The sequence below is a fragment of the Maylandia zebra genome, linkage group LG12 (assembly GCF_041146795.1).
Source record: "Maylandia zebra isolate NMK-2024a linkage group LG12, Mzebra_GT3a, whole genome shotgun sequence".
Classification (NCBI taxonomy): Eukaryota; Metazoa; Chordata; class Actinopteri; order Cichliformes; family Cichlidae; genus Maylandia; species Maylandia zebra.
Genome location: NC_135178.1, coordinates 18,989,342 through 19,016,865, shown reverse-complemented (window position 1 = coordinate 19,016,865; position 27,524 = coordinate 18,989,342). Strand labels below are relative to the sequence as shown.

The window sequence follows — 27,524 nt, the reverse complement described above, 5'->3', positions numbered from 1 at the left end:
TTTTTTTTCTTTAGGTCACGAGCAGTTGTCTAAGCATTTCACTGCATATCGTACTGTGTATGACTGTGTATGTGACAAATAAAATTTGAATTTGAATTTGAAAATTTTAATCTTCAAAACTGACTCGGTTACTTTTAAACATATAACACTGTCAGAAGTGTTAATTTAACACTCAACAGTGTTGTATTTAACACTCAGAGGTGTGGACCCATATAGACACTCTCTAGTGTTAATTTAACACTGGAGATTTTGCTGTGTGCTTTGTAGTAGCCAATAATGATGATCATCAGGCAACTTTATAAGCCTTGCCCCCTCTCTTTATGTAAAATAGCAAGACCAAAGCCTTCAGTTAACCGCCATTGTTTCACTCTTAGTTAGGCGGTTTTGCACAGTGATCAGAAATGACACGTTTTTATTCAACCTCATCAGTTTCTCTTGATGATCACATGAACTTTTGTCTTAGCACCTTAAAAACTGCATTCATACTAGCACACCAAATGCTCGCATGACGGATGAGACTGCGGGATGGATGGGAAAACTCCCTCACAGTGTTGACTGAAGTATCTTCTGTGACTCAAACTCAACCATCCATGTGTGGACCGCCCCGTTTCCATCGCCCAGCCTTGATTGGTGCGCTCCCTACAGTAGATGATTTATCTGTTTCTTGATATTTAGATGAAAAAGCTATGACATATCTTTTAATTTGCTATTCTCTTAGTTTTGATTACTTTTATGCTATCTGACGCTCATATGGGACTCTTGTTACCAGCCAAAAAGATCCTTGATAAAGAAGCAGAGGGTACACCTCTAAGGCACACGGTCAAATTAGAGTTTTTTTCCCTCCTCCACTCTGTCTCATTCACTTTTTTTATGGGCCCCACCTCTTGACACTGACGAAATAACCGCGTGATTTAGGTAAAATTGAAGCTGTTCCGTGCCAGCATTTCACGGTCTCAGTCGCTGTGTGCCCATCATTCCAGAGCAGGACACTACAACTGCGGAGCATCAAGGGGAAGATAAGTGCTGCTTCCAATGTGGAACAGACCTATTTAGGCACTTTTTTACGCACGCATGTTGCGGACCGGGACTAATTCCGTATAAGGACGTAAATCTATTTTTGTACATTTTATGGAATAAAAATCATTTAAAGGTAAGTTTATTTCTGTTTGGATAGTTATCTTTGAATTAAGGAAGAATTGAGACAATTCTTTGCAAAATAACTGATTTCCTATTGTTGGGTTGTTGCTTTTTCAATGTGTATTTTGCTATAACATTAAACAAATATTAAATCAAATGAATGCAACTTTTAAGAACACAAGTCGTTTAAGACAAACACACGCGCCACGATGTTGTCCTCAGATAACCTGCACCGATGTGCAGATGTTTCTTGACGAGTAAGACAAACAATTCAGAAAAACGAGTCTGTGGACTGGAGATTACTCCGCAGTCAGTTGTTAGAAATTGGAGTGACCATGCCACCCATGTCATAATTTCTGTGGAGTGTCCAGAAGCAACAGGTGTTCCTGAGAAGAAGAACCGTCGCATAAAGTGTTGCTATTGCCAAAAGTGAGGTTTTGAATCAATAACTGTACTTAAAGCGGACGATTGTGCTTCATAGCAAGGGACATCCCTGAACTGCGCTCGAACTGTAAAAGCCTGCAACCAATTAGTTTCCCTGTGATGCTTCAGTATTGATCTGTGTTCGTTTTTCAGCTTTCTTAGAGAGAGAAAGAGGGTTTAAAAAACTTCAGCAATTACATCAAGTCATGCATGTCTTTGTGTAAATATGACTAAATTATTTCACGTTAAGCTAAGAGCAATATATCCTCCGTCGATATATGGTATTAAAATATTTTTAAAGTCTCATTTATTTTCCGTTAGAATGGTTCAATTGAATCGACGTGGAGCTCGTGGGAGTTAAAGGCGCAGACTGCCATCCTGCAGTATTTTAGAGGATGATCTTTTGAACCTGCCAGTTGCCATTAGTGCGAGATTGTCTCCCTTTGAAAACAAACAATACTAGTTTTCAGTTAGCACTGCGACCCACCGCATGTGTTTATACAGCGGGGTGCAAATGAGGGTGAGGGGCTCGGTGCTCCTGTCCTTCTGTCTCCACAAACTCACAACTCCGACCCCACAGGGAGTCTTACATCTGAACCCCCGAGACATACAAAGCTCAACATCTTAGTTAGAGACGAATAAAAGATCATGCTTGGTAATGTTAGATATTATAAACACAACGTATTAAACGTATTAAAATCACACTTTAGCCCGTTGGAACATCTGTTTTTTCATGTGGATATTTTGCGAATACACATGCTTAATAAATGGGGAGTATTTTTTTTCTCTACAGACCATAATGTTAGAAAAGTGCTTAAACAGACTTGTCTGTTATAACCTACTGTAGGAGTTGCATTTCTCCATAAGCCAAATGTGGATGCAATTAACATTTAAACTTTAAATTTCTTGCTTCCTAAGCTGCACTCCCTTTCCTTTTTTCTTCTTCTTTCCAACAGATGATACTGAATATAAAGCATGTCCTGTGGTTATATTGCCTCTGTGAAGCTGCAGCTGCAACAGGTAAGCTTTGAATGGGTTAGTTCTCCTCCCTTGTTTTTTAGTCACTCCTCTTTCTCCTGCTCCCTGGCTCCATGCCTAAGTTTTGGATTTTCTCTGTTTTTCTTTTTTTTAGTCACTCCCCACCCACATCCCTCCCTCCATTCTTCTCCCTGCCTCTGCCCTTTTTTCCCTTTGTATTCCTCTACTCTTCTTATAGCTCCAGAGCAACTGTTTAGCATGTTTGATAAGTTTCTTCCAGTCTTTGCTGTGTGAAACCTGCAAGACTCTACTTAGAGGTAGGTCAAGAGGAATTGAGGGTTACAATCTAGGACCTGCATACTACTTGTCCACATAGCTTTGTCTCTGTCTCTGGGTATGGGATGGACACCTTTCAATTAGACTCTGCTTCCAGTCTGGAAGCTGAACAGCTGGTTTCATCCCACATCCTAATAAGACCCTCTGTTGAAGCACACAGACTCACACCTCTTGGCCTGTCCGCACGGAGCATTCCTCCCATTATTCCCTGTGAATGCTTTTCTACCCCATCCAAAATAACTGTAATCATCTTATTGCCATTTGCATTTAGAACTTTATCTGACATGCAGAATACACATAATACTGTTCACTGACATACTTCTGTTTTTGTGGGTTTGCTTATTTAGTTTATCCTTTTTTTTAAAAAAGCAGGAACATGCACAGAGCTTAGCAGCAAACTTTCATGAAATAATACAACCATGATGACTTTCCCTCTTTCCCTGATTATCTATAACTTGATGCAGACATGCTGCACATACACTGCCCTTGTGTTGAATATGTTCCCACACCCATCATTTTAAAGTTGAGGTTTAACTTTCCAAGAGTCAAGTCATAATGGATGCTTTTTTAAAGGCTTGGTGCAGTGGTCACACCCTATCAGTGCAAATGACTTGTGCATTTCATACTGTCTGGTTCGATCTGTTAGGATAAGAGTGAAAATTGAAGAGGAGATATGTGCATTTTGAATAAAATAAAACAATAAAGAAGGTTGCCATTAAAATAGAAACATTAAATGAACTTGCACTCCATCTAACTCTGGCCTTTTGCCTTTCAGCCTCAAATGCATTATCAGTCATCCAACCAGTCATAGGGTCCCTCTCAGGGAAGGTAAATCTTCCCTGCTACTTTTCCACAATCCCAACCTCAGCACCAGTCATCAGTCCCAGTGGAACAGTCGTTTACAACAAGGATTACTTGCGGATCAAATGGAGCAAAATACAGGGACGAACAGAGTCCACGGTGCTGGTGGCACAAAATGGGATCATCAAGCTAGGCTCAAGCTACAGGAACCGTGTATCAGTACCCAGCCACCCTGAAGTTGTCGGTGACGCCTCGCTCACAATTGTGAAGCTGCGTGCCAGTGACGCTGGCACTTATCGTTGCGAGGTCATGTTCGGGATTGAAGACACCCAGGATACTGTTAACCTTGATGTCAGCGGTAAGAGATTCCCAGTATCCTTCCTCTATTATGGTGGAATTAGACAAAAACTTTAAAATTGTAGAGGTGGGATGCTGCAAAACTTAATAATAGTGAAATGCCACACAAGTGCTGACAGAAATGTAAACAGGATGGGAAAGTTATGGGCGTCCTTTTGCTTACATTGATAGCAGCAGCTAACCGTTAGTCATGCAGAGTAACCACAGCTTTTATTTTAGAGGTGACGCTCTCTTGAAAAAGAGTCAGATGACCTTTTTTTTGGTAATTTTCCATATCAGCCACAGCAGTGCCTTAGTTCCAGTGATTATCAGTTCATTATCCATTCAAACACAGTGCATTGCTGTAATATTGGGTGCCACCGTGTCAGTATAGATTTTTTATTTCATTTTACGGGCACACAGGAAGCGTTAGTATGTCTGTGGGAGGCAGTATTCTTCAGCATCCTAAAAATGATAGCGCCCTTATGCTGGTAGGGGATGTGGTGAGGTGGAGGGTGGGGTCATCAATCCTTACCTAGTGTCATGTGCATTCTACATGCTCTCATTTGAGAAGTACGCTGGGAGATATAACTCATGTAGAAAACATGGGTGGGGGGGGACACTCAGATAGTTTTGGTTTTCACTGGTTTACAATCTGCATAACCTCTTTTCCAACTCTCTGCAATGTTAATTATGACTATCAATCATATCTTTTGCGTCTATTTACTGTCCACAAATATGGGGATTTCAGGGCCATGGCATCATATGGAGTTCTCTCGTTTGTTTGTGGTGAACTGCATTTTGTGTCGCTCCTCCATTTATTGCAGAGATCCTTCTTTCCGAAGAAGCTGAGTGACCTAGTTATATCACACATAGAGGGTGCTTTATAGGACGTTTGCCATAATTTACAGCGCTGAAGTTAAACTAATGACTTCCAGATCACTCTATGCCTGAGTTTTTAATTTTCATTTTCATTTTTCACTGCTTATCGTTAGGTGTTGTCTTTCACTACCGATCAAGCATCAGCAGGTACACTTTGGACTACCAGAAAGCTGTACAAACTTGTGAAAACGTTGGAGCAAACATTGCAACCTATGAGCAACTGAAAGCAGCCTATGAGGACGGCTTTGATCAATGCGATGCCGGTTGGATTGCTGACCAGACAGTGAGGTTAGCTGCATTTCAGTTGCCTGTCCCAGAGACAACAACACTGCTGTTTAATCACGTATGCTCTATATGTCCGACTGAATTCTGGAGTGATGTGAAAGACAAAGACTTTAAAATGGCTCTTTGTTTCTCTTTTTTTATACAGATACCCAATTACAAGGCCAAGAGAGGGCTGTCATGGCAACCTTCCTAATAAACCTGGTGTCAGGTCGTATGGAACCAGAAAACCTACAGAGACCTACGATGTGTACTGTTATGTAGGCAAACTGGATGGTAAGTAGTGGATTGTCCTTCCGTAGCACTGACCCATGTTTAGTCTGAACTTAAGAAGCCTTCAAATCATCATCCGTGCTTAAGTACATTTAATTTTTACAGTTTGGAAACACACTTTTGTTCTTGTTTAAATATAAAAGCTGGTGAATGTGGGTGACCTTTTTCCAGTTTCCTTATAAGTGGGACTTGAAACATATTTTCTACAGTGGTTTTTGAATGAGACACCAACAAAAATGTGATAATGGGGTTATTAAAGGTCTTTGGCCCAGTTTATGGGAAGTCTTAGTTTGTCTTTTTTCTCTGTCCATCCTGTTATTCCTGTTATTTACTAAAGTGCTTTATCAGCTACCTTAGGATTTGTACTGCACAGTCATCTTAGTCAACACAATATATGTTCAAATATATTTGTCACAGTCTTCGAGTCATAAACGTGAACCCATCCGCTGAGGACATATACACATATGCATATACACACCCCTCATCATTATTGTGTGCATTAGAGAATAGAGATGGACGAGAAATGAAAGGACAAAATCGATAGAGATGACTGACATGTTACAGCGGTCTTCCTCTGGAACTGAACAAGGAAAGTTTTGGCACCCCACAACAACCTGAATATTCATTTCCATTATATTGTAATATTGTCTCAGTTTTCTGACCATTTATGATCTAGGAACAGACATGCTTGGCGGATGTGGTTTGATGTGTTCGAGGTTGTTAAGTGTAATAACTTGGCCATAAATTAACCATGAAAATTAATGAGTGAGCTGCAAGACACTGACTGCTTTTTTTCTATAGTTATGTAATTCCAGGGATCTTATAATATAGCTAAACAAAATGTGAACTCCATTTATGCTTATAGCAGTCATCAATATGATATCTAAAGAGCAGGAAGGGTCCAGTAAAACCACCGTGTAAAATACTGAAATCAAATAGGTTTTTTGAGGATATAACGTATGTTATCTGTTTTTAAAAGGGAAAACATTCCTGTGTGAACGACATCTCCTAATCTCAATGCCATGGTAAATCAATGGGATGAAACCATCAAGGGATATTTGAAACGTTACGCCCAAAACTAACTGAAAACATATAGGCAGTCTGCCATCGTCTCTTAATGTTGTTTGGTTTTAGTTAAGATCTTGGCTTTTAGTACCCTTTTCATTTATATAATCCTGTGAGCATAGACAAACGTTCACACTGGTCATTCTGCAGAGATTCTGACATGAACATGAAGGAAGGAAACAGCAGGTGTTTGCTCTACCCACTTTGGGGAAACCTAATGTCCTGCAATACAAACATATTTATGGACAGGCCAGGCACATTTTCAGCATTGCTATCCCACCTCAGAATAATATAATGAAAGAACTACTGTTGTCCTAAATATGATTGGTGGGAGATGTTTTGGGTCTCTGCCCTGCACAGCTGTGACTGATGTCAGCTGTGTTGGTCTTTTCTGAAAGGTCAGAATGGAGTAAAAATCTAAAGTATAGGCTATTTCAGTATGTTTTCAATCTAAAAATAATAAATACATTTTAAAGGAGAAATTACTTCTGATCTACTAGGTAATAAACCCTCTTTTTGTGTTGCTGTGACCACAGATGATTTGTTGCTATTTCGCCTATGTGCATCTACATTTGCCACTGTTTCTCATTATTTTTTATCAGGTCAAGTCTTTTATGCTCCCGTGACCCATAAGATGACTTTTGAAGAAGCCAGTGAAGAGTGTAAAAAGAGGAAAGCTGTCCTGGCAAGTCCCGGACAGCTGCATGCTGCTTGGAGACAGGGGCTAGACAGATGTGACTACGGCTGGCTCTCCGATGGCAGCGTACGGCATCCTGTCGCAGTCCCCAGAACTAAGTGTGGCGGAGGCCAACTCGGCGTGAGGACCATGTATCGCTACAGAAATCAGACTGGCTTCCCAGAACCAACTAGAAAGTTTGGGGCTTACTGCTTTAAAGGTAAAAACTCACTCCAAGATTCCTGTTGTTACTCCTTATTGCATTTGGAGTTTGTAATGGAACAAAGTGTTACCTACATATGCGACGTATATGTTAGAAGAGACAGAAAGTGACCAAAGACACAGACCACTCCCTAACAAAACCATGCTTGACTGTAAGGAGCTATAATCTCATCTCCTACATTCACTCCTGCTTCTCCACCCTTTGATTTTCTGTGTCTTTGCACCACATTACACTTTTCCATATCTGAATCACATTGACCTTTTTAACATATCTGAAAGCCTCTCTTTCCTCCCTCTTAGTTTGCGTCTGTTTCACGCCTTGCGATTGCATAGTTTCAGTAACAGCAACATGAGCAACGCTGAGGGAGGATTTTCTTCTGAGCACGGCATGTCATGTGCCAGACTACAGCATCCCGTTGACCTCACTGTCTCAAAGTTTGTCTCCCGCCCATTTCTGAGAGCCAAGAGAAAAGTGAATTCATAGTGGTAAACTCTGTTTTCTTTGAAAGCAAAAGACTGACTTTTTTTTCTTGATTGAGGAATAATGACCAAAAGTTTGCTTAAGAGAATGAGAACAGTTTATATCTGTTTGACTCTTTATTGCTTCCAGCTGGGCTAATCAAGGTTTCTTAAGCTTTACCCTCGTACAACCTCAATGTTATTGTGAATCAAACAAAAACAAGTTAATGCACTTGAGTGCAATTTTGAATATTTAAAGATATCAATCTTGGTAATATATAAAGTCAAATTAATTGCACATTATAACAAAGAATCAACCTAAACACTAAATAAGATCATGAGGATTTTTAAAAAAAAATTTTTTTTCGCCAACTCTTGCTGCACACTGTGATAATTACTGACCATGAGAGGGAAAGGAATTATAGCTGTAGATCTTTATAAATAGTGACGTTTCATGGTTGACTGGAAGTAGGCAGAATTAGATTTAATCCCTTAAAATGTGAGTGTTCTTAACTAATCGGTTTTCTTAAAACAACAGAAAATGACAGGTGATAGTTGCCATTTAGAGAAACACCAAAAGCAACTAATGCCACATCTGTCAGCCTTTTTAGCCTCGCTATCTACCACCTTTCCATCTTTCACCTCTCATTTCCTCTGTCAGTTTGCTGTCTGTCATTCTCACTTGTACTTATCAGAGCAGACGTTTGGATAATGGACAAAGCTACTGCTGGACTTCTAAATTCAGTCATCCTTGCTGACCTCTGACCTGGCCTTTCCATCTTTACAAATGAGAAGTTGGACAGATAAGCCGCCCACTGCCTGGCCATTTACTGCCCCTGGGCCATGCTAACTCTCGTGGTGATAAGTCCCTGCAGAGTTCACGCAAATGGGCCACCTTCAGCTTCTGCTCTGTGTATTTCATGTCAGCCCTCTCACTCGTGTTGTATTTACACTCCCAGCGTAAGTGCTTTTCAAGTACTCTCATTTGGCAGGATTCACTCCATCATTTCCTGAATTCCCACGCCTGATCATATCTTAATAAAAGGAATATTGTGTAAATCGACTCTACTTAGATTAGACAAAAAGACGAAGAGAGAAGAGGTAGTGCAGTGGGAAAATTGGAAAATTAGTCTCTGATTGATTTTTGGAGTGGCCTAAAGAAAACAAAGGTCTGAATAAAGGGAACAGCTCAAACTCGTTGGTGACATAATGCACTCCCTCTGAGAGCAAGCACAGTTTTTCCTGTAAGGGAAAAACATATGTCACACCTTACATCAGAGATAGTTTCATGAGGAAAGGGGTCTGCTACGTAATGGTCAACAGCTGCCTTTACAGATTCTGCCTGCGCCCCAGAGGAAAGCTTTCTAAAACGGCTTCACTGGTGTTTATGAGTAAATGAGATAACTTTTGATGAAAGTGATCTTGGGAAGACAGGGGAGAACCAGTGTTAAAAGAACGTCTTAATAATTGTAATAGTAAACTTTAAACACCATCACTGTAATCCTGTGATCAAGTCAAGGGCTGCTCTTCAGATAATCGGGTGGGTTGAATACACGAATAAAAAAGCCAGGGTAGCTCTTGACCAAACCACAACACTAGATTACTTATGATTTATATGGTGTTTAATTCATCTGTTAAACACATGGTTGCCCTTTCCCACAGAGCACGCTCATAGAAACATTTAAAGTGCACTTGGCTGTTCAAATAAAATTGAGGTAATCTCACTGATTCCATGCCCTATAATGCACAGTAAAACTTTGTTACTGTGGTTTCAACAATTTATTTGAAGAAGTTTAATGAATAACTGTTAAAGCTAGATATGAGAGAGGAAGCCTTTGACAGGGAAGTTTCTAGGAAACTTGGTATTTAAATATTGGGTGGCCACTTATTTTTGCTGCTATCGCGAATTGACTGCAACAGACTCATTAGACTTATCTCGCAAACTTATTAAGGGTGACTTAAAATTGACCTGCTGAATCACATTACTGTTTGTAATCTTGGCTTCTTAATGTACATCAATATGGTGTTTGTGAAATGCTGACAATGAAACAATGAATCTTGGCTATCCAGATCAGTAATGTGATAGAAATGTCACTTTAGCCAACCAAAAGCTCTGTTTGATACGTAAATTCATTCTGACTTTGTGATCATGTGCTTATGTATGTTGTATAGGAAGGAGAATGGTATTCAGCCAGACTTCCTTTGTGGATGTATCTGTGGTAGAAATGACCACCAACATCATCAGTCCTAGTACCTCCATCCCTTTACTGGAGAGTAGCACCATTCTGACAACTACGACATCTGAAAAAACATCAGAGGCAGACGTTTCTCCAGATTCTTCTACAGATCCTCCATCTATGTTCTCAACCAGCATGGCTCCACCTCGCCCCACCCCAGCAGGCCATGAGGAAGAGTTAATCACAACAGTTGCACCCACTATCAAAGACGACCATGAGGACGATGATGATGTAACAGCTGCGCCAGATTCTCGCACTGATGATCAAAATGTAACCTTTGTGGAAACTGCTGCTGCCCATGGTGGCACAGCCACAGAAACTAAGATCACGGTGGAAAGCACTCATGCCACAGTGTCTGATGATGAGTCAGATGATCAATCAGTAATTCAGGTCAGCACGATTCAGCCTGACGTCCCTATACCAGATGCTTCTCTCCGCAACGAGCTCATGTTTGCTGAAGGGGAGACAGAGGAAACTGTCATAGATCCTAGGAACATCACATCGATCTCTGATCTCACTGACACTCCGACCAAATCATCTGAAGTTAGCCATGAGGAAATGCTTAGCTCCTCACAATTAACACCATCACCTTCAATCAGTGATATAGCAACAGACGATAATTTGAGCTACGATGACATTTATCCTATAATAGGTTTAGAGGGTCAGCCACCTACTAGGGCATCCCAACCAGATGGCTCAGCCAGCCCTTCAGACACCAATAGAATTGATGATACAATCACAGCCATTCCACCCTTAAATAACACCCATCGTGTCAGTGAGGTGAAGGTAACCACCACAGTGACACCAAATACTGCCAGCAGTGTTGAGACACCACCAACACCTGAAGTTTCACCAGGCACAATCATCCTGATCGACAGTGTAATGTTAACTGAGGAAGTGAAATCTTCAGCAGCTGTCCATGTCTTTGATGAGTCTTCCACTCAGGTGACAGAGCGAATTGGTAGCACCTTGATGGAGGACGAAACAGCAGCAGAGTTTGGTACAGAGTTCTTTATATCTGCTCCAACGACTTCAACGGTGGCCAGTACAACAGCCCATCCAGCTGCAGTGATCACAGATAACCAGACCACCACTACGCAGATTCAGACTGCATCAGGTAAGACGCTCCAACAATACCATAATATTTCAGCTTTCTTGTGAAATTTTTCTGTTCAGTGCAGTTTTTTTTCCTCTGTTTTGTTGTGAGATTAAAGGAGTGACAAATGAAAAGAAAGGCTGATGTTACAAGTGTAGTTTTGCACTTTGTTCACATTGCTGTGTTTTAGGCCCATTTATTGTAATGTTGCTGATGTAGAGTAGCTGCAAATTGGTTGTTCCTCTTGGGTCTGTAAAGACAAAATTATGGAGAGAATGCAGAAAACGGATATGTGAATATAGCAAAGCCAACTGTAAAGGGTTTCTTCTTTAGCATTTTGTTTACATCAGGTGAATGGGTGGCTTAAAATCTACTGTCCTTATTTGTACGAGCCATTAAGGTCGTTAACAGTAGTGGTTAAGTTATGGTTCAATGGACTTGATCTCTGAATTTTGATAATATATAACTACGGTCTTTGCATAGACTCAAACATAATTAGTTACAGTGAGGGAGTACTCATGGTTCTGTGGTGTTTCAAATTACTGGTTGTAAGTCTTCAGTCATTTAGTAAGAGGGATACCCCTACCACATGTTTATGTGTTATCAGTGACTGCTGCTGAATGGCATGCTTTGCCTGAGGGAACCAGATACAGTGGGGCAAAAAAGTATTTAGTCAGCCACCGATTGTGCAAGTTCCCCCACTTAAAATGATGACAGAGGTCAGTAATTTGCACCAGAGGTACACTTCAACTGTGAGAGACAGAATGTGAAAAAAAAATCCATGAATTCACATGGTAGGATTTGTAAAGAATTTATTCGTAAATCAGGGTGGAAAATAAGTATTTGGTCAATAACAAAAATATAACTCAATAATTTGTAACATAACCTTTGTTGGCAATAACAGAGGTAAAACGTTTACTATAGGTCTTTACCAGGTTTGCACACACAGTAGCTGGTATTTTGGCCCATTCCTCCATGCAGATCTTCTCGAGAGCAGTGATGTTTTGGGGCTGTCGCCGAGCAACACGGACTTTCGACTCCCGCCACAGATTTTCTATGGGGTTGAGGTCTGGAGACTGGCTAGGCCACTCCAGGACTTTCAAATGCTTCTTACGGAGCCACTCCTTTGTTGCCCGGGCGGTGTGTTTTGGATCATTGTCATGTTGGAAGACCCAGCCTCGTTTCATCTTCAAAGTTCTCACGGATGGAAGGAGGTTTTGGCTCAAAATCTCACGATACATGGCCCCATTCATTCTGTCCTTAACACGGATCAGTCGTCCTGTCCCCTTGGCAGAAAAACAGCCCCACAGCATGATGTTTCCACCCCCATGCTTCACAGTAGGTATGGTGTTCTTGGGATGCAACTCAGTATTCTTCTTCCTCCAAACACGACGAGTTGAGTTTATACCAAAAAGTTCTACTTTGGTTTCATCTGACCACATGACATTCTCCCAATCCTCTGCTGTATCATCCATGTGCTCTCTGGCAAACTTCAGACGGGCCTGGACATGCACTGGCTTCAGCAGCGGAACACGTCTGACACTGCGGGATTTGATTCCCTGCCATTGTAGTGTGTTACTGATGGTGACCTTTGTTACTTTGGTCCCAGCTCTCTGCAGGTCATTCACCAGGTCCCCCCGTGTGGTACTGGGATCTTTGCTCAACGTTCTCATGATCATTTTGACCCCACGGGATGAGATCTTGCGTGGAGCCCCAGATCGAGGGAGATTATCAGTGGTCTTGTATGTCTTCCATTTTCTGATGATTGCTCCCACAGTTGATTTTTTCACACCAAGCTGCTTGCCTATTGTAGATTCACTCTTCCCAGTCTGGTGCAGGTCTACAATACTTTTCCTGGTGTCCTTCGAAAGCTCTTTGGTCTTGGCCATGGCGGAGTTTGGAGTCTGACTGTTTGAGGCTGTGGACAGGTGTCTTTTATACAGATGATGAGTTCAAACAGGTGCCATTCATACAGGTAACGAGTGGGGGACAGAAAAGCTTCTTACAGAAGACGTTACAGGTCTGTGAGAGCCAGAGATTTTCCTTGTTTGAGGTGACCAAATACTTATTTTCCACCCTAATTTACGAATTAATTCTTTACAAATCCTACCATGTGGATTCATGGATTTGTTTTTCACATTCTGTCTCTCACAGTTGAAGTGTACCTCTGGTGCAAATTACTGACCTCTGTCATCATTTTAAGTGGGGGAACTTGCACAATCGGTGGCTGACTAAATACTTTTTTGCCCCACTGTAATTTCAGGATGATTTTGACAAAAAAAAAAAAAAACACAGGAAGAGAAAGATAATAATAATATGAAGCAAAGAGAGACATTTAGAGAGTGTGACCAGCGCCATCTGTGAGTTAAAGCCCAAGCCTTTGGACAAGCTGATCATAAATGATTCACTGCAGTTTTTGATGGGATTATTTCCCAAAACAGTAAATTCTATTGTTATAGCTGTTTATATTTAATAGTGAGATAAAATAACCTGGTTTTGTGCATAATTCAAATGTTTGAGACTGAAACTATGTTTTAAATTGTTGGAATAATTTAAATATATTTTGTCACAGTAAAACGTGAAAATCACTAAATGTTGCTTTCAGTGGTGGTCTTGTTTGCATAACTTCCCAACCACGAGCACAAGAGAACTAAATTTCTAAAGATAAATGATGGTCTATTATTTTAATAAAGCTCCAAAAGTCAGACTGAATGATAGTAAGGAGCTGTGAGCTGTTCACCACAGGTGACATCAGAAGCCACAAAGCAGACATGAAAGCTTTATGAAGAAGTCTTTAAATCTGATCCTTACACTTAGTTGTGAAATCTTTTAGCAAGCAGTGATTTGGTTGTATGAGTCAGTTACAGCCAGGGAACTCATTAAGCAATCATCAGTGGCACTTCTGTGTTCCTCTATACTGGCTTCATTGGGCCAACATTGGATGATCTCACATGCAAACAGCAGCTGCACCGTTTTTTGCTCCATGAATTTTGCATCTGAGCTTCAAATATTGTTATGGTGACTCATTTCTTGTCCCTGGAGAGCAGTCTGTGTTGAAGGGTAGGGATCTGCTAAATTGGAAAGCATACAAGTGAATGAACTGGTCATTTTGCAGAAACTGAGAATAACTTTGTGGTAGGTTCTAAGCCCACCTGAGAGAGCAATGATCTGCTTTCCAAATTATACACAATGAAAGTGCTAATGTGGCCATAAGCACTGTGTATATCCAGTGTTGTTGGTTTAGATGCCAAGAATGCACATGACATTGCTTGTGTAAGAGAGCCCTCTCTGTGAAAGAAATACAAACTCTGTCTGTACTTCTGTATTTGTACTGCAAATAACTATGCAGCTGCAGTATTTCTCTCCTCGTGTGTGCACGTACCAGCTTGCTGACAGCCAGCCTGGCAATAGCAGAGGTGTGTTGGCAGTCTACCTGAGTAACCACAGATGCCTTTCTTCAGTGCAGACTGGACACCACCTCAAAAGATGATGTCATTTCTAACTCACAGTCTCCATTCTCTGTCAGGACAGCTGGAGGCTGCCTGACCAAAGTGGGTGATTATAGCTACTTTTACTACTACATCATGTGATGTAGCTCAGCTGAGACACTCTCTTTTCTGCCCTCCCAGTTTGTGTGGGAAAAGCTTTTGGAAAATATTGTGGCACTGGGAAGAGTGTGCCGTCTGGATGCATGGTAACAAAGTGCACAATAATATCAACGAATTGTTGTTTAGAGCACCTCAAAATCTGTCAGAGTTATTGTGAACTGTGCACATGTGTTTCTGATTAATTGCTGACAATTAAATTCATTGTTTAGTGCTTAGTGTTTATATGGCATATTATGACTTGTTGAAATATTGGTACTCTGAGGCGTGGCAACCACAGATGTCACAAAACCACCAACAGTACATTCTTACAGTAATTAAACATCTATTTAACATCCAGTCCACGAAAGCTTGCTAAACAAATCTTTATAAGAGTACTTAACATTTTTAGAAGTGGGCTTAATTGCATTTTTGTAAAGTCTTTGATAAGAGGATTGCACTTTAATTATACTTATTAATGCTATTTTGTGCAAGGTTTGTACTTTTAACCCTCTCACATACATTTATGCAGTAAACTCTAACAACCCTCACCTATTTTACCTTGTTGGAATTACACTCCTGTATAACTGTGTTGTGCACAGAAATACTTAGCTTTGACAACATCTCCATTGGTGAGAGCTATCAAACTTATAACACTAAGAGACAATCAGAAAATAGTGGAAACTCTAATACCTAGAGTCTATGAATATGAATATGCCTCAGTACCACAAGGTGGTGCAGGTTAAGTTATCTACACTTCACTTTGATATAGATATAGTGCTATGGAGACCTGGCATTGTATGGTAATTGTTAAATTCAGGTAATTAAATTCACTGGAAATCCCTGTCATATTGTTATTTGCACCACTGAGCTCACATGTTAGTTGTTAGCATTTGTTAGCTAGTGCTAACAGCTAATATCACTTGCCTGTCCACTTCCACCAGGTAACCTTACAAAATTCTAAGACTTATTTGAAACAAATTAATAAGGGCTGGGTGTGAGTTGCTGTGTTTCAACATTGCTGTGCTAGCTTTGTTGACAGCACTCCCTTATCATGCATATACAAAACTAGAAGCAGACAAGGATCGTAATCTTCATTAAGGCCAGTCCCACACTCGCTCATGCTCTACCTGTCCACCAAGTTTCCATGCAGTATTTTCTGCTGTAACCTTTTGTCCTGCGTCTCATCTTGACCTAGTTGTAGTCTACATAAGTTATTCATGGATATGGATTGCACTGAAGTTGGGGGCTTTTAATGATTTCTTTGACCCGTTCTTTTGTTAGGGTTGAATGATTGCACAGCATACAATCATTGAACAATGAATTTGAATTTACTTTAGATTTTTCTGATGCATACTGTTTCAAACCTATGCATACTTCCCCACTAGTGTTTGGTTTAAAGCCTCCTAGAAAGTTGCACCTTGACTAGACACTTTTGGTATTTTGGCATAATTCTGGCTTGATGTTTGAACTGTCCTCTTGGCAGCATTGGTAGAGTTAATTTAAAGTTGTTGGTTTAAATGGCCTTTAAGTGGCTTTTAAGTGTCATCTGCAAATTTTCAATAGGGTTGAGGTTTGCGCTTTGGGAAGGCCATTCCAGAAGCTTAATGTTAGCTTGCTTTATACATTCCAAAACCAGTTTTGATGTGTGTTTGGGATTGTCCTCTTGGAAAACCCAAAAGTTTCAACTGTCTAGCTGTTGATTTGAGATGAAGTTGAAAAATTTGGAGGTAGACCTCCTTGATAATTTCATTAACTTTGTGCAATCAACCAGTACCACTGGAAGCAAAACAGTTCCAGAGCATGATGCTATCACCACCACCATACTTAGCAGCTTGTACAGTGTTCTGTGCTAAAGCCTCACCTTTATTCCTCCAAACATAACTCTTGTAATTGCTGTTAGGTTTTATGGTCAGACAAGACAAAGACTTTCTCTGGAAAAACTTGTTCATGTAGACAGCTGCAAATTTCTGTTGAGGTTAAGGATGTCAATTTAGAAGCATAAGCTTCTTTCTTGGTCGGCACCATCTCAGTCAATGGTGATGTAAAAATTACTTCACTGTGGACTGTGACACTGCTCTTCCAGGAGTTTCATGACAGGATTAAGCCTCTGTGGCTCCTAGGTTGTTCCTGAACATCCAATTTCCTCTCATCTGAGGGCGACAGTTTGGTTCTTCTTCCAGACCTGGTAAAGTGACACATACGAATAACTGATGGTCTTTAAATCTGCAGTTGCTTATAAATAGCTCCAAGAGATCTTCCCAACTTGTGCTAATCTACAGTTTAGAACTTGAATGAATTCCTTGAACCTTCCCATTGTTCTGATTAGTGGTCAATCCAGTGAGTGCCATCAAAAATCTTTTTTGTGCTGGCAGATAAACTAACAGCCCTAGTCAGTTAAAGAGAAGTCAGCTAAAGACAAGTTAAATGGCCATAGGTATTTAAGTGAGAGTATATATTTGAGCCTGTGTGTACACTTTTGATACTGTGTGGAATAGAGAAAATCCAAATTAAATTAAAACTTGTGCACCCAATTCTTGTTTTTAAAAGTCATTAAAGACAAAAAAGAAAAGAAAAGAAAATCAATTATCATGACATTCATGCCCATTATGAGTTATTAAAACTCAATATGTAAAACGACTTCAAAATGTTTAAACTAAAAAATGTGATTGTTAAAAAATGATTGCTTTTAAAAAACAATTCCAGCAGTTGTTACACATTTAACTCTAATTTCCCTCAACCCAAATCTTTAAATACTGGTTGGGAGTAGAACAAGAACAAAATAGGAGAGTTTTTAGGTAAATCCCAGTTTGTCCAGTTCATTGAAGTATTTACCTAATTTGTAACTAATCTTGAATGCAAGCTGAACTTGTGTTTCTTTGAAAGTTGGACAGCTACATAATGCTGACAGGTGATGAAGACTAGAGAAGGACTGTGTGTGTGTTGTTGTGTGTGAGAGACGGATAGTTTCTGAATGTGTGTGGATCCGACAAGTGGGAATATTGCCTAGTTCCCAGGCCTTACCTGGATTTCTAACAGGTGTCTTTTTGCAAAGCTGAGCTACTGCAGGTGTTATTGTTGCAACCAGTAATTTTTGTTAATCGTCATTTGTGGGAAAGGAGTGAGAGAGAGAGAGTGAGAGAGAGAGAGAGAGAGAGAGAGAGAGAGAGAGAGAGAGAGAGAGAGAGAGAGAGAGAGAGAACAAGTGGCAGAAACAGAGAGAGAGAAGGAGGTAGAGGTTATTCAATTTGTTTATGAACAGATGCAAACATGGGTAAGGAGCATAGCAACACTGTTAATTTTAAGATTAATCACAGCTTTTCTTTCTACAGCCAGCACTGTATATGTTATCATCTTTGTTAAATTCATAATTCTATGGCTTAGTATCAACGGGCTTTTCCTTTCTTTTCTTTGCTTGCAAAGTAAAAGTGGAAATGTTCACTCTTGTAATGAGGCTAAACAGATGATTTCCAGAGAGGACAGGCCATGCTGTGCCTCAGTTATCAGGTCCATTTTCAGTAAAGTTCATTTTTTTGTTCACTGTTTCCTAAGTAAAGCGCTTTGGATGAACATATTTTTTGCAGCAGTCTAAAGCCACTACCTTTTAAACAGTATGTGGACTACTTCCAGCCAGACAAATCTTGTTTATTTATAGGAATACATAAACCCATTTGGCAACATAGTGTAGGCGGCTGATGATAACATTGCTGCAGTGGAAACAGAATGCTGCTTCTGTGTTAGACTTAGACAGCTAAGATCTGAATTACTTCAAGGAATTTCCTTTTTTTGTTATATACAAGGAGTGAACATGATAATTTGAACACTTCCACAACACAGTCATATTCAGATTAACAGTTGTACCATATGTACTATACAGCACTGTGCTATACACGATAGCTTTGTGATGCTAGCATGTGAATTACAGCAATGTTGAATGAAGAAATAGGAAGTTAGGAATGGTGTAATTTTGCTGCCTTTTCATATGTTAACATTGTTCCTTGGGTATTTTTTTTAATGCATAAACTAAATATTCATGTGCTAATTTTCCTTTATTTTCTTTACAGCTAACCAGGCTTCAGAATCACAGAATGCTCAGTCTCTTGCCACACCAGTTTTGCTGGACCATCCCACTCCCTCTGTAGGTGTTGGTGAGACAATCATACAAAGCAGAGACCCAGAACGTTTCCCACAAGCTACCATAACCATCACCCCAGGTATCAGCTTTATTAATGGTAAACAAGAGATCACATTGGAGCCTCAAAGCGTGGAAGAAAAAGAGGCCAAAGGTACCCAGATTTTGATTGATTTCTCTGATGGTAGCTTCACTAAATCTACACAGGAACCTACAGAACCTCTGGCTTTTACAGAAACCCCATATATGGTTGTCTCTGAGCCTGACAGAGGGCCAACCGTTGAATCAATGCCTCCTCAATTAGGGGATGATCTGACCACAAAAGGCCAAAAACACAAAGACTTAACCTCTGTTATTGCCACAACAGTAGAAGACAAGATTCCACTGGAAACTCCACAAATAACTGTGGCTGGCTCGGCTTCCACAGATACTACTGACCTTCTTCCTGCAGTAACACCAACTGAGCCACAGAGAACCAAAGCAGTTAAAGAAACCCAAACATCAAAGGCTAATGTGAAAACCCCTGCTTTCAGCACTATGTCTGTACAAAAAGGGACACATGAGACAGGAAGAACTCCTGCCCATGGGAAAAGTGACTCAAATCTGACTCAGAGACAGAAGACTGAGGATGAATCTCCAACTACTTCTCCAACCAGATTTTACACAGACAAAGATAAAGATGAAATCATAGCGGAAACAGAGAGCACATCTCCCAGTCCAGCTGTTAAAGACAGCACAGAGTCTGTGTTAGAGACTGTGTATAGTCCTTCCACCGCTGACGCTGATAGGGAAACAGCAACATCATCAAGAGGCCCCACTCAAGATGTAGAGGGGAGGAAAGAGATCCAGACCACAGAAGGATTTACCTTAAGCACAACAACTTCTTCAGTATTTAGTAGTGCACCCTCTCTTAAGCAGATAGCCAAGGCTGAGGTCACACCAGCTGCAGGAGGTACTGAATCTTCAAAATCTGAAGCACCGATTGAAACTCCGGAGGATAAAATCACAAGTCAAGGAGGGATTAGAGTCAGCCCAATACGTTTAACTTCCTCTACAGAGAGAGTTGGAACTGATGCGGTATCTATAACGCAGGAGGAGGGTTCAGTAGTCCAAACTGTAAATATGTTTACAACCAGCCCACATCCACATATCTCTACCTTAGCATTATCTTCACGTTTAACCTTTACACATACAGAAGCTAAAGCCCAAATGGAAAGTAAAGTAACTTCAAATATAGTACAATCAGGATGCACTCATCAAACACCTAGTCCTGGCACTAGTGTGTTAGAACAAACTTCCACACCTGCCACTCCGCATGAAGAGAAGAAAAAAAATGAGCCAACCACTACTCAGTCTTATGGATCCATTGCAACGACTGATTCTACTGAGATATTCAGTCCGTCAACAATGAAGTCAGAAACTACATCCTTCCTGAGTGCCACAGATACAGATTTTTCTGGAGACAGCACTACTGTTTTCCCTGAAGTCTCAAGCATCATAACAACAACAGTGCTTTCAAGTGATACTTCAAAAGGTGCTTTTACTTCATCCTCATCTGTCTTCAGTACTCAGAAGACAATATCAGTGTCATCTGGTACGGAAAAATCTGTCACCACAAGCAAGTTCGATGAATATTCATTAACACCAGAGGAAAGTTCTTTTTTGACATCAACAGAAGAGGACTCAGGAGATCAGACGCCTGAAATGATCATAAATCTCACTGCACTTCCCACAGCTTCCGCAAAGTTCACCACGGAGCAGTCAACAGCAACTCCAGCTGACGTTTACTCCAGTGCTCTCTCAGATCAGACAGAAAAGACTTCTGTTTCCTCTTTGACTGATAAGACAATGACCTATTCGGACACAACTCCAATGGATGTAGAACGTTCAAGTGATGACACCACAGATATATTGAATGCAAGCTCTGTTTTCAGTGACGTATCTCCATCTGTATCCAGCACTGTGGAGTCAATACCACTATCACTTGCAGTAACACAACATGTTGATACAGATCAGACTAAAGTACCATCCCTTACCAGTGTTCCAGATGTTGAGGTTGAAAGTGAAAGCAGTCAAACTACCGTAATGGACTCGTTTGCTTCTGTCAGTCCGTCAACAATGAAGTCAGAAACTACATCCTTCCCGAGTGCCACAGATACAGATTTTTCTGGAGACAGCACTACTGTTTTCGCTGAAGTCTCAAGCATCATAACAACAACAGTGCTTTCAAGTGATACTTCAAAAGGTGCTTTTACTTCATCCTCATCTGTCTTCAGTACTCAGAAGCCAATATCAGTGTCATCTGGTACGGAAAAATCTGTCACCACAAGCAAGTTCGATGAATATTCATTAACACCAGAGGAAAGTTCTTTTTTGACATCAACAGAAGAGGACTCAGGAGATCAGACGCCTGAAATGATCATAAATCTCACTGCACTTCCCACAGCTTCCGCAAAGTTCACCACGGAGCAGTCAACAGCAACTCCAGCTGACGTTTACTCCAGTGCTCTCTCAGATCAGACAGAAAAGACTTCTGTTTCTCCTTTGACTGATAAGACAATGACCTATTCGGACACAACTCCAATGGATGTAGAACGTTCAAGTGATGACACCACAGATATATTGAATGCAAGCTCTGTTTTCAGTGACGTATCTCCATCTGTATCCAGCACTGTGGAGTCAATACCACTATCACTTGCAGTAACACAACATGTTGATACAGATCAGACTAAAGTACCATCCCTTACCAGTGTTCCAGATGTTGAGGTTGAAAGTGAAAGCAGACAAACTACCGTAATGGACTCGTTTGCTTCTGTCAGTCCGTCAACAATGAAGTCAGAAACTACATCCTTCCCGAGTGCCACAGATACAGATTTTTCTGGAGACAGCACTACTGTTTTCGCTGAAGTCTCAAGCATCATAACAACAACAGTGCTTTCAAGTGATACTTCAAAAGGTGCTTTTACTTCATCCTCATCTGTCTTCAGTACTCAGAAGCCAATATCAGTGTCATCTGGTACGGAAAAATCTGTCACCACAAGCAAGTTCGATGAATATTCATTAACACCAGAGGAAAGTTCTTTTTTGACATCAACAGAAGAGGACTCAGGAGATCAGACGCCTGAAATGATCATAAATCTCACTGCACTTCCCACAGCTTCCGCAAAGTTCACCACGGAGCAGTCAACAGCAACTCCAGCTGACGTTTACTCCAGTGCTCTCTCAGATCAGACAGAAAAGACTTCTGTTTCTCCTTTGACTGATAAGACAATGACCTATTCGGACACAACTCCAATGGATGTAGAACGTTCAAGTGATGACACCACAGATATATTGAATGCAAGCTCTGTTTTCAGTGACGTATCTCCATCTGTATCCAGCACTGTGGAGTCAATACCACTATCACTTGCAGTAACACAACATGTTGATACAGATCAGACTAAAGTACCATCCCTTACCAGTGTTCCAGATGTTGAGGTTGAAAGTGAAAGCAGTCAAACTACCGTAATGGACTCGTTTGCTTCTGTCAGTCCGTCAACAATGAAGTCAGAAACTACATCCTTCCCGAGTGCCACAGATACAGATTTTTCTGGAGACAGCACTACTGTTTTCGCTGAAGTCTCAAGCATCATAACAACAACAGTGCTTTCAAGTGATACTTCAAAAGGTGCTTTTACTTCATCCTCATCTGTCTTCAGTACTCAGAAGCCAATATCAGTGTCATCTGGTACGCAAAAATCTGTCACCACAAGCAAGTTCGATGAATATTCATTAACACCAGAGGAAAGTTCTTTTTTGACATCAACAGAAGAGGACTCAGGAGATCAGACGCCTGAAATGATCATAAATCTCACTGCACTTCCCACAGCTTCCGCAAAGTTCACCACGGAGCAGTCAACAGCAACTCCAGCTGACGTTTACTCCAGTGCTCTCTCAGATCAGACAGAAAAGACTTCTGTTTCTCCTTTGACTGATAAGACAATGACCTATTCGGACACAACTCCAATGGATGTAGAACGTTCAAGTGATGACACCACAGATATATTGAATGCAAGCTCTGTTTTCAGTGACGTATCTCCATCTGTATCCAGCACTGTGGAGTCAATACCACTATCACTTGCAGTAACACAACATGTTGATACAGATCAGACTAAAGTACCATCCCTTACCAGTGTTCCAGATGTTGAGGTTGAAAGTGAAAGCAGTCAAACTACCGTAATGGACTCATTTGCTTCTGTCAGTCCGTCAACAATGAAGTCAGAAACTACATCCTTCCCGAGTGCCACAGATACAGATTTTTCTGGAGACAGCACTACTGTTTTCGCTGAAGTCTCAAGCATCATAACAACAACAGTGCTTTCAAGTGATACTTCAAAAGGTGCTTTTACTTCATCCTCATCTGTCTTCAGTACTCAGAAGCCAATATCAGTGTCATCTGGTACGCAAAAATCTGTCACCACAAGCAAGTTCGATGAATATTCATTAACACCAGAGGAAAGTTCTTTTTTGACATCAACAGAAGAGGACTCAGGAGATCAGACGCCTGAAATGATCATAAATCTCACTGCACTTCCCACAGCTTCCGCAAAGTTCACCACGGAGCAGTCAACAGCAACTCCAGCTGACGTTTACTCCAGTGCTCTCTCAGATCAGACAGAAAAGACTTCTGTTTCTCCTTTGACTGATAAGACAATGACCTATTCGGACACAACTCCAATGGATGTAGAACGTTCAAGTGATGACACCACAGATATATTGAATGCAAGCTCTGTTTTCAGTGACGTATCTCCATCTGTATCCAGCACTGTGGAGTCAATACCACTATCACTTGCAGTAACACAACATGTTGATACAGATCAGACTAAAGTACCATCCCTTACCAGTGTTCCAGATGTTGAGGTTGAAAGTGAAAGCAGTCAAACTACCGTAATGGACTCGTTTGCTTCTGTCAGTCCGTCAACAATGAAGTCAGAAACTACATCCTTCCCGAGTGCCACAGATACAGATTTTTCTGGAGACAGCACTACTGTTTTCGCTGAAGTCTCAAGCATCATAACAACAACAGTGCTTTCAAGTGATACTTCAAAAGGTGCTTTTACTTCATCCTCATCTGTCTTCAGTACTCAGAAGCCAATATCAGTGTCATCTGGTACGCAAAAATCTGTGACCACAAGCAAGTTCGATGAATATTCATTAACACCAGAGGAAAGTTCTTTTTTGACATCAACAGAAGAGGACTCAGGAGATCAGACGCCTGAAATGATCATAAATCTCACTGCACTTCCCACAGCTTCCGCAAAGTTCACCACGGAGCAGTCAACAGCAACTCCAGCTGACGTTTACTCCAGTGCTCTCTCAGATCAGACAGAAAAGACTTCTGTTTCTCCTTTGACTGATAAGACAATGACCTATTCGGACACAACTCCAATGGATGTAGAACGTTCAAGTGATGACACCACAGATATATTGAATGCAAGCTCTGTTTTCAGTGACGTATCTCCATCTGTATCCAGCACTGTGGAGTCAATACCACTATCACTTGCAGTAACACAACATGTTGATACAGATCAGACTAAAGTACCATCCCTTACCAGTGTTCCAGATGTTGAGGTTGAAAGTGAAAGCAGTCAACCTACCGTAATGGACTCGTTTGCTTCTGTCAGTCCGTCAACAATGAAGTCAGAAACTACATCCTTCCCGAGTGCCACAGATACAGATTTTTCTGGAGACAGCACTACTGTTTTCGCTGAAGTCTCAAGCATCATAACAACAACAGTGCTTTCAAGTGATACTTCAAAAGGTGCTTTTACTTCATCCTCATCTGTCTTCAGTACTCAGAAGCCAATATCAGTGTCATCTGGTACGCAAAAATCTGTCACCACAAGCAAGTTCGATGAATATTCATTAACACCAGAGGAAAGTTCTTTTTTGACATCAACAAAAGAGGGCTCAGGAGATCAGACGTCTGAAATGATCAGAAATCTCACTGCACTTCCCACAGCTTCCTCATTGTTCACCACGGACAAGTCAACAGCAACTCCAGCTGACGTTTACTCCAGTGCTCTCTCTTATCAGACAGAAAAGACTTCTGTTTCTCCTTTGACTGATAAGACAATGACCTATTCGGACACAACTCCAATGGATGTAGAACGTTCAAGTGATGACACCACAGATATATTGAATGCAAGCTCTGTTTTCAGTGACGTATCTCCATCTGTATCCAGCACTGTGGAGTCAATACCACTATCACTTGCAGTAACACAACATGTTGATACAGATGAGACTAAAGTACCATCCCTTACCAGTGTTCCAGATGTTGAGGTTGAAAGTGAAAGCAGTCAACCTACCGTAATGGACTCGTTTGCTTCTGTCAGTCCGTCAACAATGAAGTCAGAAACTACATCCTTCCCGAGTGCCACAGATACAGATTTTTCTGGAGACAGCACTACTGTTTTCGCTGAAGTCTCAAGCATCATAACAACAACACTGCTTTCAAGTGATACTTCAAAAGGTGCTTTTACTTCATCCTCATCTGTCTTCAGTACTCAGAAGCCAATATCAGTGTCATCTGGTACGCAAAAATCTGTCACCACAAGCAAGTTCGATGAATATTCATTAACACCAGAGGAAAGTTCTTTTTTGACATCAACAGAAGAGGACTCAGGAGATCAGACGCCTGAAATGATCATAAATCTCACTGCACTTCCCACAGCTTCCTCATTGTTCACCACGGAGCAGTCAACAGCAACTCCAGCTGACGTTTACTCCAGTGCTCTCTCAGATCAGACAGAAAAGACTTCTGTTTCTCCTTTGACTGATAAGACAATGACCTATTCGGACACAACTCCAATGGATGTAGAACGTTCAAGTGATGACACCACAGATATATTGAATGCAAGCTCTGTTTTCAGTGACGTATCTCCATCTGTATCCAGCACTGTGGAGTCAATACCACTATCACTTGCAGTAACACAACATGTTGATACAGATCAGACTAAAGTACCATCCCTTACCAGTGTTCCAGATGTTGAGGTTGAAAGTGAAAGCAGTCAAACTACCGTAATGGACTCGTTTGCTTCTGTCAGTCCGTCAACAAGGAAGTCAGAAACTACATCCTTCCCGAGTGCCACAGATACAGATTTTTCTGGAGATAGCACTACTGTTTTCCCTGAAGTCTCAAGCATCATAACAACAACACTGCTTTCAAGTGATACTTCAAAAGGTGCTTTTACTTCATCCTCATCTGTCTTCAGTACTCAGAAGCCAATATCAGTGTCATCTGGTACGCAAAAATCTGTGACCACAAGCAAGTTCGATGAATATTCATTAACACCAGAGGAAAGTTCTTTTTTGACATCAACAGAAGAGGACTCAGGAGATCAGACGCCTGAAATGATCAGAAATCTCACTGCACTTCCCACAGCTTCCTCATTGTTCACCACGGAGAAGTCAACAGCAACTCCAGCTGACGTTTACTCCAGTGCTCTCTCAGATCAGACAGAAAAGACTTCTGTTTCTCCTTTGACTGATAAGACAATGACCTATTTGGACACAACTCCAATGGATGTAGAACGTTCAAGTGATGACACCACAGATATATTGAATGCAAGCTCTGTTTTCAGTGACGTATCTCCATCTGTATCCAGCACTGTGGAGTCAATACCACTATCACTTGCAGTAACACAACATGTTGATACAGATGAGACTAAAGTACCATCCCTTACCAGTGTTCCAGATGTTGAGGTTGAAAGTGAAAGCAGTCAACCTACCGTAATGGACTCGTTTGCTTCTGTCAGTCCATCAACAATGAAGTCAGAAACTACATCCGTCCCGAGTGCCACAGATACAGATTTTTCTGGAGACAGCACTACTGTTTTCGCTGAAGTCTCAAGCATCATAACAACAACACTGCTTTCAAGTGATACTTCAAAAGGTGCTTTTACTTCATCCTCATCTGTCTTCAGTACTCAGAAGCCAATATCAGTGTCATCTGGTATGGAAAAATCTGTCACCACAAGCAAGTTCGATGAATATTCATTAACACCAGAGGAAAGTTCTTTTTTGACATCAACAGAAGAGGACTCAGGAGATCAGACGCCTGAAATGATCATAAATCTCACTGCACTTCCCACAGCTTCCTCATTGTTCACCACGGAGAAGTCAACAGCAACTCCAGCTGACGTTTACTCCAGTGCTCTCTCAGATCAGACAGAAAAGACTTCTGTTTCTCCTTTGACTGATAAGACAATGACCTATTCGGACACAACTCCAATGGATGTAGAACGTTCAAGTGATGACACCACAGATATATTGAATGCAAGCTCTGTTTTCAGTGACGTATCTCCATCTGTATCCAGCACTGTGGAGTCAATACCACTATCACTTGCAGTAACACAACATGTTGATACAGATCAGACTAAAGTACCATCCCTTACCAGTGTTCCAGATGTTGAGGTTGAAAGTGAAAGCAGTCAACCTACCGTAATGGACTCGTTTGCTTCTGTCAGTCCGTCAACAATGAAGTCAGAAACTACATCCTTCCCGAGTGCCACAGATACAGATTTTTCTGGAGACAGCACTACTGTTTTCGCTGAAGTCTCAAGCA

General features: G+C 41.0%; 1 protein-coding gene across 1 annotated transcript in view; it reads left to right on the top strand.

Moving 5' to 3' along the window:
- Positions 1–969: 969 nt before the first annotated feature.
- vcana (versican a) overlaps positions 970–27,524 on the top strand; it is a 54,217-nt gene continuing 27,662 nt past the window's right edge. The window contains exons 1-8 of the mRNA XM_076890517.1: positions 970–1,150; positions 2,517–2,580; positions 3,650–4,033; positions 5,007–5,181; positions 5,324–5,451; positions 7,116–7,409; positions 10,043–11,224; positions 18,852–20,664. Of these exons, the coding sequence (XP_076746632.1) occupies positions 2,517–2,580; positions 3,650–4,033; positions 5,007–5,181; positions 5,324–5,451; positions 7,116–7,409; positions 10,043–11,224; positions 18,852–20,664 (4,040 nt within the window). The 5' untranslated portion in view covers positions 970–1,150. The remainder of the gene's footprint in view (positions 1,151–2,516; positions 2,581–3,649; positions 4,034–5,006; positions 5,182–5,323; positions 5,452–7,115; positions 7,410–10,042; positions 11,225–18,851; positions 20,665–27,524) is intronic.